The sequence below is a fragment of the Rhyacophila brunnea genome, unplaced genomic scaffold (genome assembly GCF_057557595.1).
Source record: "Rhyacophila brunnea isolate RB1 unplaced genomic scaffold, BYU_Rbru_1.0 scaffold_9, whole genome shotgun sequence".
NCBI classification, from domain to species: domain Eukaryota; kingdom Metazoa; phylum Arthropoda; class Insecta; order Trichoptera; family Rhyacophilidae; genus Rhyacophila; species Rhyacophila brunnea.
Genome location: NW_028233361.1, coordinates 24,812,096 through 24,824,749, shown reverse-complemented (window position 1 = coordinate 24,824,749; position 12,654 = coordinate 24,812,096). Strand labels below are relative to the sequence as shown.

Here is a 12,654-nt window from a genome sequence, read left to right as displayed (position 1 = left end):
CAGGGAGGCAGCTATGTCCTTGCCTTTTGTTAGGCCACTTCTACCTGTTCTCCTCGCCGGGATCTTTCGTCTTTTTCTTTAGTCTTGAGGACGCACGATGCGAATTCTGCCCATTCTGACCATGCAGCTGTGCTTTGCAGCATTGAGAGAACCATGTTCGTTAGCGACATTGCTTCCTCGCCGACAATCCCCTTTAGGGTGTTTCTGGCTTCCTCCCAAGCTGGACAGTCAAACAGCGTGTGTGCAGGGTTATCGTCATGGCCTCCACAGTGATGGCATTTACGGGTCGCTTCTTTCCCTATCCTGTGAAGGCAGTTGGAGAAGCATCCATGACCCGTGAGCATTTGGGTCAGGTGGTAATTCAGCTCGCCGTGTTTCCTTTCGCACCACGCGTTTAGGTTTCCGACGAGCTGATGTGATGTGATACCGTGCGGTATGCCGAAGCGACTCTGAGTGCACTCCTTCTTTGCACCCTTGCCAGAGTGAGCCTCGTCCTCTCTATTTTCGTGGCATCGGCCCATATTGGGGCGCCGTATAGGAGGACGGAGTGGACCACTTCGGAGTAGAGTTTCCGTTTTTTTTGTTTTGGTCCACCAATGTTGGGCATCAGCCTGGCAAGGTCTTCTGCAATTCTTGTTGCCTTGGACGCCGCCTTTTCTGCGTGCTCTGCGAATCGCAGCTTGTCGTCGATCTGCACTCCGAGGCAGTAGCACACCCAGGGGGGGCCAGGGGGCCTTGGCCCCCCCCAAAATATGAAAATCATCAGAATGATTTTACATATTGAAATCGAAAGCCAATAAACTATACCTTGGGCTTAGACAAACAACACGGCAAAAAATGATTTGTAATTCTCCAGCACCCTTTTTAGTAATATTTCTTAGATTTTAATTTCTAATACAAAAATTTCGAAACACTAATGTCAGGTTTTTTTAGAAACCCGTTCCCTAATGAAATTCTCGGTGTCCACCCGAATTCCGGAGTGGTATTCCGGTGGTGGTGGTGGTCATGGCTGGGGAGGGTTGACAGGGGTCTAGCCTGGGGGCCCGGGCTGTGGGGGACCCGGCGTGTCGGGTTGACTAGATAAGTGAGATAAACACATTTCATAAATTAGCTTTAATAGTAAAAAAAAGTCGCCTGCGGCGCTATTATACTTCATGACTATGAACATTTTAATGTATATAAATTTCCAATATATTTTCTGATTATTATGTGTCGACAGCTCCATTATTAAAGTAGATGACGTACTGAAAATCGCCAATAATTCACTGTATAAGTACCCTCAATTTGAACTAAAACACAATTTGAAAAACGTTAATGTAGTGTTTCACACTGCCTTTAATCTAAGCGGTGGATAGGGGGCCCGTCAAATACCCTAGCCCAGTGGTCGGCAAACTCATTAGTCAATAGAGCCAAATTTATTAAACTTAAATTATATACGTAGGTAGTTTAGTTAAAGTCCTAATTAAATTATAGGTAGGTACACTGAATAAAACTGAATATCATACGTAATAATGATCTTATTTATTAATAAAAATTAAATTGTAAGTAAGGTATCCATAAAATTGAATCATGACAATGACTGACAAACTCAATGTGAATAATGGCCTTGCATCTCCTTGTAAAGTTTGGGTAAGTCAGGTTCGTATGTTGTTGATTTAATTTTAAACACGATTCCAGGTTCTCATCAATAAATCGATTTCTCAATTTACTCTTGATTTCCTCTCTTGGAAATCTTTTTACTAACCACAAAACTTGCAATATTAACATTGTTGAAAGATTTTATTCAGTACCTAATTAAATACAGAACTTTATTTTTCTTGACTCTTCTCCTCAGCTGCTTTCTTCCTTGCATCATCGACAGAATATTTAGCGCAAAATTACGAGTTTTTAGTTGTAGTATCTCTCTAAATTTGAATGCGTCAATTTTTCCCGACACAGAAATACAGGTCGGGAAGCCATTTAAGTTTTGAATAAACGCGAATTCTCGGTCTATTCAACATTGTATTTACGGTTATCCTCTTCCATTTTCTTTGCTTCTTCTTTGTAGCCATGTCAAATATGACAGAGAGCATCTGTGGCAGAGCCGCAGTTTGCCGACCACTTCCCTAGCCTGAGGGCCCGTTTCAGGATGTGGGAGCCATGGTGTAGGTACACCGAGTGCAATAGACAAAAGACCGATAAACGAGATATAAGGCTGTGTTGTATTGAGTAGGTTGTGTATAATTTAGAGGCAATAATACTTTTTGTGTCCATTTTCAATTAATATGTTGGAACCTCAATATTAAAAAACCAAAAATCTGCAACATTCTGCGAAAAGAACGACTACACCCACTACGGTGGTGGTGTAAATCAAAAGAACATTTTTTTCGGTGGAATTCGGAATAAATATTGTATTGTTGTTTTAATTTAATAAAACGTAATTTTTTTTTTTAGTACTTTTCCACTTTTATTATATAGATTAGGACCGGTTTCGTCCGCTTCTGAGGGACATTTTCAACTAGTTGAAAATGTCCCTATGTATATCGCCATATTGTATTGTGAAAATATGTAAAAATATTTATATGAAGAAGAAAAAGAGCCTATGGAACTAATTTACATTCTCCTCCTTGGGCCCCTCATAATAATAATTCCTGGGTGCGCCACTGCTCCGAGGTACCGTAATGATCTGGAAAACGGCACCTCGAAGCCGTCGACCTCGAGTTTTGGCGGCGCCAGCTTTCTGCGCCTTGTGAAAAAGACGGCTTCTGTTTTATGGACAGCGAGTTCGAGCCCTCTGCTGTCAAGCCATCTTCTGACTTTTCTTATAGTCTCCTCTGCAGCAAAACGTAGTAGCTGGGTTGTTTTGGCTGTGACGAGGACGGCCACGTCATCGGCGAAGGCAACCCGAGTCGCTTCTTCGGGCAAGGGGATTTTAAGAAGGCCATGGTACATCGCATTCCATAGAGCTGGCCCAAGGACTGAGCCCTGCGGAACACCCGCCGAAACATTACGTTGGCACTTCTTGCCCATGCACTCATACTCGAGTACTCGCTCCGTGAAGTAGCTCTCGACGAGCCTGACGATGTGCACTGGTGCGCCGATTTCGACAAGCGCGTTGAGGGTTTGTTCCCAATTCGCCGTGTTGAAGGCGTTCTTGACGTCCAGTGCAATCAACACGACGTGCTTGCTTGCCTTGACACTTCCTTGCCAGGCAAGTTGGATCGTCGCTACTACCTTCGCTATTGCATCGATGGTAGATCGACGAGGATGGAAACCATGCTGGTTGTGTGACAGTCCTTTGTCTTCATCCTCCAATGACTCCTGGAGTCGCTGAAGGATTATTCTTTCCAGCAGCTTTCCGGTTCCATCGAGCATGCAGAGTGGTCGGTACGAAGATGGGCCAGGTGGCGTCTCCTTGCCCTTTTGTATAAGAACTAGTTTTTGCCTCTTCCAGGGTGAAGCAAAAGTTCCTTCCTGCAGACATGTGTTAAAAACCGCCAGCAGTAGCTCAGGGTCAGTCAATGCGATTCGTTTGATGACCGCGTTTGGAATGCAGTCTGGTCCTGGTGCCTTCGCGGTTTTTATGCGCTTGGCAGCTATAAGCAGTTCTGTTTCGGATAATGGGCTGATCACCTCGTCCATCGCAGCACAAGAGCTTTTTCTGGGCTGGTGCTGTGGAAAAGGGGTGCTTATTACTGACTCCAAGTTGCCTGGGCCCTCGAGGTAGGGGTCTACGTCTGCAATCCGGAGCCTCTTTCTCACAATTTTGTAGGGCATGCCCAAGGGATCTTCATTGACCGAACTGCATAGCTCGGCCCAGCATCTTGCCTTGCTCTCTTTGATGGCTCTCCGTAGCGCCTTCCTGTGGTCTTGGTGATTCCGTTGGAGGTCATCGTTGCTAGGTCTCCGTTGCGCCCGGCGTCTCGAGGAAAGGCATTTGCGGCGGAGCTCAGCAATGTCTTCGTTCCACCAGTAGACTGGCCGTCACTGGTTTTGGCTGCTACGTCTGGGCATTGAAGCGTCACAACTGTGTTGCAGTAGGTCATTCAGAGCGCTGGTAATGTCCTCAGCACTAGCACTCTGTGATTTGCTTAGCACCGCACTCCTTCTTTCAGCAACGGCCACATCAAGTGGCGTCAGGTTGAGCTTTCGAACCCCCCAACCGGTGTTTGCGAGATTCGGTTGAGGTCTGGTGAAGCGCGCTTCCAGATCAAAACTGATATAGCGGTGATCGCTGTGGGAGTATGCGTCGAGGACTTGCCAATTTCTGATTCTCCCCATGACTGATTCATCCGCGAACGTGGCGTCAATAACCGAACCGCTGCTGCCTCGGACGAAGGTGTGACGACTTCCAATGTTACCCGGATGTAAATGCAAGTGAGACACCATCTCAGAGAGCAAGACTCCTCTTCTGTCTGTTGTCGATGAGCCCCATTCTGGAGCTTTTGCATTGAAGTCTCCGGCAAGGATTACAGGTAAGATTGATATTTTCACGTCATCTTCGAGGCGTCTGAGGTCATTTGCGAAGGCGTCTATGGGAGAATTGGGAGAGAGATAGCAGCTGTAAAGTCTAAGCTTTTCGATCTCTACACATGTCCAGCGGCCTCCGTTATCACAACCAACGCCTGTGATGCGTAAGTGGGTAGTCGGCGCGTAGATTGCAAACCTCGAACCTGAGCCTGAGTACCACCGGTTTGGGGCATTTCGATGCTGCTCAGAAATTATGACGAGGTCTGCTCGCCGCTCCTCGGCTATCTGCACCATCAGGTCCTGGGCAGCCTGGCAACCATTCATGTTAATTTGGAGGACTCGGATCATTTTTTTTCTTTTTCTTGTCCACCAATGCAGCTCTGAGAGATGCGCAGTTTCTGCTCCCTGTCTGGTGATCGCAGCTCTTTTTGAGGTTGGCGCATGTCCTGCAATTGGGCTTGTTTGTGCAGGCTGCGGCTTTGTGGCCTTCCGTCCCGCAGCGATTGCACTCCTTGTTTCTGTCTTCAGGGCTTGTGCAATCCGCTGCGAGGTGCCCAAATCCATGGCATTTGAAACACCTTGGGAGGTGAGCCCCAGGTCTTAATCGGCAGTTCACCCAGCCGATCCGTATTTTCCTCCCCATGATAAAGTCTGCGGACGCATCTCTAGGCAATCTGACGACCGACAACTGGGTGCCACTAAAGGCATGCCTCAGAGAGATGACTTTTGCATCCTTTGCCATTCGGGAGGACGCAGCCGTCAAAGCATCCATCAGCTCGATGCCATCAGTTGCTCCGTCGATATCACGAATTTCGACTATGACGCTGTGGTAAGCTTTCTCACCTGAGCTCCTTCTCCCAGCGCCTTAGTTATCGCGTTTGCGAGCTCTTCGGTTTGGCTTGTGCCTCTTTTCATTTGCAGGAGCAAGTCTCCACTCCTGGTTTGTCGAATTCCTAAGACCTCGACATTCGGGAGAACGACGTTCTTTCTGATGCGCCTGAGAGTCTCCGCGTAGGAGGCGTTGCCCTCAGCTTTAACTTCAATTGCGTCGTTTCTGGAACCAGGAAGTTGTCTTGTCTTCCCTTTCTGGGACTTTTCTTCTTTTCTTTTCTTGTATTTAGAGTCTTCTTTTTCTTTTTCTTTAGGGCCATTTGGTGATTTTCTCTTTGGTCTTGATTCTTCTTTTTTCCCCTCCTTGGCCTTTTCTGCTTTGGCCGTTCTCTTGGAAGTGACTTTGCGCCACTTTTCCTCCTCTTTTGGAGGCACAGCTTCCGTGAGTGATGAAGTCTGGGTAGCCTTGGTTTGTAGCTTTGGCCCAGTCACAGCCACGTCTTGGCAAGTGCCCGTATCATGCTTGCGGAGGTCAGCCAATATCAAAACCGCATTGGTGATCTCCGCTAGTCCCTCTTTTATCGGGACGTGGACGTTGGTTTTTTCCTTGATGTACGCCATCAGGGACTTGACCTTTGCCTCCAGCAAGACCACATCTTCGTCGTATTTGTTTTTGTTTTTGTTTTATTAGTAATCATAGTCTATCCCACGAGTAGCAAGGGAAGAAGTCCATCCGACCAGAGCCCCGCATAGCCGGATAAGCCAGAATACTCAGAGGGGTTAGCAGGTACCTCTGAGGGATCGTTTTCAACCTGTTATTTTGCGTCTACAGGCCACTCATCCATCAGCACGATGCCTTCCACTATATCTTGGGTTAAAGACGTTGTCTGTTCTTAGTAAGCTGCCGGGGCAGCGGAAGCCCACCTACCACGACAAGGTGACAGACGCAGGGGGGAACGTTATCTAACCTAATATAACTTAACCTAACCTAACCCAACTTAACCTAACCTAACCCAACCTAACCTGACCTGACCTAACCTAACCTAACCTAACCTAACCCAAGCCCCAGATTTTGCCAAGTTTCCGCTCAGCTTTGCCAAAAGGAAAATAAAAAGCAGGACCCTTCAACTCTGGAATGATCGATATTTGAAAGAAACGACAGGAAATATTACTAAAATGTTTTTCCCAACAATTTTCCATGCCTTTGATTTCAGGAGAATGCAGGAAGTTGGCTTTGAACTCACACAATTCCTCACGGGTCATGGTGGGTTCATGAGCTACCTGCATCGATTTAAGCTCTCCGAGATCGACAGCTGCCCGTGTGATAATATGACCCCTCAAAATGTCCCTCATCTTTTTATGCATTGCCCCATTTTCAGCTTCCAAAGACAGCAGCTGGAGGCGCGATGCAGGAGTCTAGATGAGGATCTATGCGACATCGGATCTGTGATAGTTTACAAGGAACTATCACGAAATGTAGTATGATACATGATTAAAATAGTGCAGGATATTGGCAAAATAAACAAAGCCAGGACACAAAATGCCGAACACTCTTCAAGTGAAACGGAAGGCCTGGTGATTTCTGTTAACAGTCCGTCTTCTCCTGAAGAGTTTTTTGTGGTTTCCTCTTCACAAAAGCAAATGCGGAGAAGTTCCTGTTAAGACCCACAGTAGTATATCCCTCTTGATCCCAGCACTATATAGTAAAAAAAAAAGACTAATAAATAAATAAAACTCCAATTGAAGATCTACAAACCTTGTACATAATAAGCAAGGTCAATTATAAACGCAACTCCCATAAAAAAAAAAAAAAAAACCCCCAATCAGGTCAATCCTCTTGTCGCGGATGCCCAGCGAAAGCTGAGAGCGATAGGAGAGACTGGACTGACAGTGGAAATTTGCTGGATCAGAGCCCACGTAGGCCTAAGCGGAAATGAAAGAGCCGACGCCAAAGCAAAAGATGCTACGCGTAAAAAGACGGCACCGACATTCGACAAATTTCCACTAAGCTATGCGAAGAGAAAACTTAAGGAAAGTACCCTCGACACCTGGAACGATCGCTACAGAGCCTCAAGTACGGGAAAGATTACGAAAATGTTTTTCCCGAACATTTTGGATGTCTTCAGCTACCAGACTTTCTCTAAGCCGAGCTTCGAAACAACGCAGATCTTCACCGGCCACGGAGCCTTCAATGGATACCTTTGCAGATTCAAAGTGAGTCAATCAGACGGCTGTCAGTGTGATGGTAACATCACGCAGGACGTCCCTCACATTTTTAGGGAATGCCCGATGTTTGACCTGCTGAGATACAAGTTCCAAATGGCGCTTAAATCTGCAAAGATAGATTTTCATGACATTTTCAGAAGCAGACAAGCAGCAGAGGAATTTGAAAGGTTTGTTGTTCAGATAGTTAGGCGACTAAAAGAGTTGAATAATGGAGTAAGTATCACAGAGCAGGAATAGGAAAGATAGATAGGAAAACAAAAAGCCAACCATCATGCGATGGCTGGAAGGTCCCTTAAGTGTCTAATAAGCTTAAGTTTTTTCTTCTCTGACATAGGTTTCTATGGTTCCCTATGTCTTAAAAGCGAATGCGGAGAAATTCCCAGCAAGGCCATAGCCAAAAGTCAAGCCGTTCCTTACACAAAAGCTAGCTCCAAGTAAAATCATTACCCTTCCAGATCCTAAACCTTGTACATAGCAAGCAAGGTACCCTTTATGTCATAAAAAAACCAACCTAACCTAACCTAACCTACCCCAACCTAATATTAGGTACCTAATAATATAATCTTAGATTGTGATAATGAAGTATCAAAATCTATGAGCATTTCAAATTTTAAATTAACAATTATTGGATCGAAAAACCTATTTTTTTTTTCTAGATGCCTTTATGGATACTTCGCATTTACTATCGAGGTTTCTTAAGGACTTTGGCACGCAAACTACTCTACTTGATGCTAGTTAAATGAAAATTGTGCCGGTTGAGAGAATATGCCTTATTGAAAACTGTTCTTCTACCCGCATCGGGTATTGCTAATTTGAATTCGGCCAGGGCCTATGAAACCGCCTTGCAAAAACCCTGGAAAATTCTTAGTAGCGCAAGGCGGAGGTGATTCTGATGAATATTTTGTCGTATTCATTGGGAACTGAGGACTGCGATTTGTAGTCGAGTTTTTTCCCATGGTAAAAGAAATGTCGCATAGGACTGATATTCTAAGTATATACTTATCCTATCTTATATTATGATTGCAGTCACTGGATCTGAAAGGCATGAATCATCTTTACATGTGTCACCATTTATTATTTTTATTCTTTTTATTACATCAATACAGAAATTAAAAAGTGCATCTCTTCCGGCCTCGTTTGCCATGGTCCCCGGAAGGTCTCGAATGTCCGCATCTGCCATCTGTAATAAAAAGTTCAGGTTGTGCCGCTCCTTGCTAAATATTTGACAATCTAGGAGTAAATGTAAGACATCCTGGTCGCTTCCGTCGTCGCATGGACACTTTCCATCAGATGTTATTTTAAACCGGTGCAGGTATGCTCGCATGACTCCGTGACCTGTAAGAATCTGAGTCATCTCAAAACACAGCCCCTTATGCACCCTGACGTCTCGTGCTGCTAAAATTGAAGGTAAAAACTTTCGGGTCAACTCCCCTGTCGATGAGTTTATGTATCGTGAGTTCCATTCGTTTTTCACCATATCTGAAATTGTAATTTTCGCGTAGCTCAGAGGAAATTTGTCATAAGCTATCGCGGTCTTGGGTTCAGAGGCACCATGCCGAGACAATTTGTCAGCTCTTTCATTTCCTTCTATCCCGGTGTGTCCCCTTATCCACTTGAAGTGCACCTCCGGGTGGCGCCGTCTCAGTTGAGCGGACTTGCTGTGAATAGAAAAGACAATCGGATTAGTAGACAAGGGATCTCCAATTGCTTGGATTGAGCTTTTGGAGTCCGAATAAATACAAATACTATGGTTTTCGGTGAGCTTTCGCTGGATTGGATCTGAGCCTGCCCACTCCAGAGCGCATTGGATGGCATAGAGTTCGGCCTGCATTATCGTACAATAGCTGGCAAGGCGGTACTTACGAGCCGCTACCTCACCGCCATTAATGTATGCCACAAACCCTGCACCAGTACCGCCATCAATTTTGCTCCCATCCGTGAAAATCGGCATGTTATTGCATTCGTTGCTTTCCAACGTTGCAGGATAAGAAACCACTTCAGAAAATAGTCTAGCCGGGTGTGGCAGCCTTCTATAGTCCACCGGTTTTTCGAAAAGCCTGTCGTCAGGCAGAAAACCTGCGAGGCCTTCCTCGCCCTTCTTAGCTCTGTAAATGAGAGCGATTTGTATTAAACGTAAATCTAGAGGCATAAGTCCTGCTAGAGCTTGCGTTGAATTGAGCGAAGCCGTTCGGTAAGCTCTGCATATTCGTATCGCTAGTGCTCGCTGAACCGTATTGAGTTTTTTTGCTATGTTTTTCCATTTGGCAGCTTCATGCCATATGCTGGCCGCATACGTGATCGTAGGCTCAATAGCACAAGTGTAGAGAATTCGAAGAGCTTCAGAAGATACACCCCATGTGGGTTTGGCCATTCTTGCTAGTTTGAGCGAAGTCACCGCTGCTCTTTTGCAGATGCTTTCCGCATGCTTTGACCAATTTAGTTTGTCATCGATTACAACCCCTAAAAGTTTAAAATCCCTAGAAAAAGATAGAGGTTGCTCGAAAAACCTATGTGCCGACAGAAAAATGTATTTATTAAAATTGTCTACTGGAATAAACTGTTTTCGTAAAAAAAATCATAAAAGCTCATGACGGCATCTGCGGCACAATTACCTAAGTTTTAATTAACGTCACTTTCTAAATAGGTATTTATAGTATTATTTGAATCTGAAAGTAGGTACCTAATACATACTTATGTTTTGCCAAAATATTGTTTAAAATCATTAAACCTAATTTTCATAGTGTTTGTATTCTTTTACGATTAATTGGTTACAATAGTATATTGATACGTGAAGACTACTTTTTCCTTAGTGCAAATCGATCATTTGAGTGTTGTTGTTGATTTGTGAATATCATCCATTTCCGATGTGACGAACATCTTTTTAAATGTTGTCAGCGCTTTGTGAAAACAGTCTATTCAATTGTGCGAATATATATTCCCCTTTTTTTAAATATATTAGATCCATATAACTCTTACCGCAAATCATTCGTACTACATATTTTATATTATAACGAATACACTGAAATTTATATAGATTCCCGGCTATATTCCTAAGAAATTAAGTGAAACATTATTAAAGGTTAAATATTATATTTAATGATATCAGCATAATACAATATAATATATTTGTCCGAAAATGATTTTTCTACCATTTCTTATGCAAGACTCTGTTATCGGAGGCCCGACCATAAGTTTTCCATAACTCTATCGAAGCGCAATCGGCAATGGCCAATATTATGCATCCGACAAGACAGAAATGTTCATACGCCCAGCGATTTTTCGGTCTTGCGTTCATTTTATTGTAAAATTGCAAAAATCCCTATATGAACTGCAGCAGGAAATTGCATAATGTCCCATCCAGTTACACACGTGAATGCACATAGTCCAACTTGGCGCGGTTTTCGTTTTAAATGAGATTTCTCATACATTTTCAAAGGTTCGCTGATTTATTGCCACCGTACTACGTGGTCTACGGTTCACTTTTATTTTGCCACATTGAAGAGACTGCGATCTAAAAATAAGACAATAATGCTATCGATGTATTATACATTTAGAATACTCTTCGAACTAATAAAGTCTTTTAGGTTTTTCAGTTCATTTAGATTTTTGTACAATCTACAATACACAATGTATAATTATTATATATAATAATATTGAATATCCAATATCATTATATCACAGTAAGTATTATCACAGCCATAAAAAATGCACGCGTGAATCAAAAATGTTCATAAGGTTCTGAATTTTCACGCGACAATTGGACGTGCAATATCTGCGCTTGCGAAGTAAAACGATAGTAGCGAACTTGCCGGTAAAAAACGAACTACACCGCGCAGAGACTCATTTTAAGGTTAACCGATTTTCACGACCTGTCAAATAATACCGTAAAATTACAACATCGCGTCTCGCTTACTCATGAAGAATGAGATTGGCGAGACAGTCAGCACTTTTACGTGTAAACAGCTATTATCGCGATAGTTTAAAATACACACTATTGGTACAAGACATTCATGCATGGATACACAGACGCTATTATGATACTATATTGAAATAATATCTACAATCTACGACAATCTAAGAAAAACTGATTTCTTAATCCATGTTAGTTAATTTAATATTACTTTCCTTTATATTTTATTCATAATTTAATCTGTATAAATTTTGAATGACAATAAAACCTTTGAGAATAGATGGAATTAGAAGTCCATTAAGAATGCAAGCACACTCTGAGACACTGCACTTAAATCAAAATCGATTAAAATAGTGGTTCGCAAAGTTTCTCGTTGATACGATAACGTTACTAATTTATAAAAATCATAAACACTATTACTGTACATACCGCTTTTAGGTTCATTCAATATTTTTTAAAAGGTCCCTTATTATGATATGGAGATGAATTCTTTATATAAGAAAGTGAATCTAACAATATCGCATTACAGATTTTCAGTGACGTCCCTAGACAAAATGCCGACCCAATTTTTTATACAGTACCTACTTTTTTATTATCCTTTCATGACTCCAATGTCTAAGACATATTACTAACAAAATATATACCACCCAAATGTAGATATAAAAAATTAATAAACAAAGTAATATAACTTAGAAACTTACCCAGAGTCTGAGTCCAGTCTGAGGTCCTATTTGGTTGATTTTTTGACATTTGACAGTTGACATTTGGTTTGTACCATTTAGCACAGTGGCGCACCCAGGATTTAATATTGGGGGGGCCCAAGGAGGAGAATGTAAATTAGTCCTTATTGGGCTCTTTTTCTTCTTCACAGCCTAATTTCTCGTTTATCGGTATTTTGTCTATTGCACTCGGTGTACCTACACCATGATCCCCACATCCTGAAACGGACCCTCAGGCTAGGATATTTGGCGGCCCCCCTACTTACCGCTAAGATTAAAGGCAGTGTGAAACACTACATTAACGTTTTTCAAATTGTGTTTTAGTTCAAATTAAGGGTAATTATACAGTGAATTATTGGCGATTTTTTAATACATCTACTTTAATATGGAGCTGTCGAGTATCGACACATAATAATCAAAAAATATATTGCACAATTATATAAATAAGTAATTGAAAATGTTCATGGTCATGAAGTATAATAGCGCCGCAGGCGACTTTTTTACTATTAAAGCTAATTT

General features: G+C 42.7%; 2 protein-coding genes across 2 annotated transcripts; both read right to left on the bottom strand.

The window, feature by feature from the left end:
• Positions 1–3,963: 3,963 nt before the first annotated feature.
• Positions 3,964–4,773, bottom strand: LOC147063426 (uncharacterized). Its single transcript, XM_085959410.1, has one exon. The coding sequence runs from the start codon at positions 4,771–4,773 to the stop codon at positions 3,964–3,966; it is 810 nt and encodes a 269-aa protein (XP_085815536.1).
• Positions 4,774–9,147: 4,374 nt separating this feature from the next.
• On the bottom strand, positions 9,148–9,877 carry LOC147063425 (uncharacterized). The gene is made up of 2 exons (XM_085959409.1): positions 9,253–9,877; positions 9,148–9,164 (listed from the first exon to the last, which is right to left on the bottom strand). Exons 1-2 carry the CDS (start codon positions 9,875–9,877, stop codon positions 9,148–9,150), a joined length of 642 nt encoding a protein of 213 aa, XP_085815535.1.
• Positions 9,878–12,654: the final 2,777 nt, after the last annotated feature.

Bases quoted from the DNA above. Each gene is read 5' to 3' on its own strand.
- LOC147063426 (XM_085959410.1), bottom strand. From the start codon at position 4,773: ATGAATGGTTGCCAGGCTGCCCAGGACCTGATGGTGCAGATAGCCGAG.
- LOC147063425 (XM_085959409.1), bottom strand. From the start codon at position 9,877: ATGGCCAAACCCACATGGGGTGTATCTTCTGAAGCTCTTCGAATTCTC.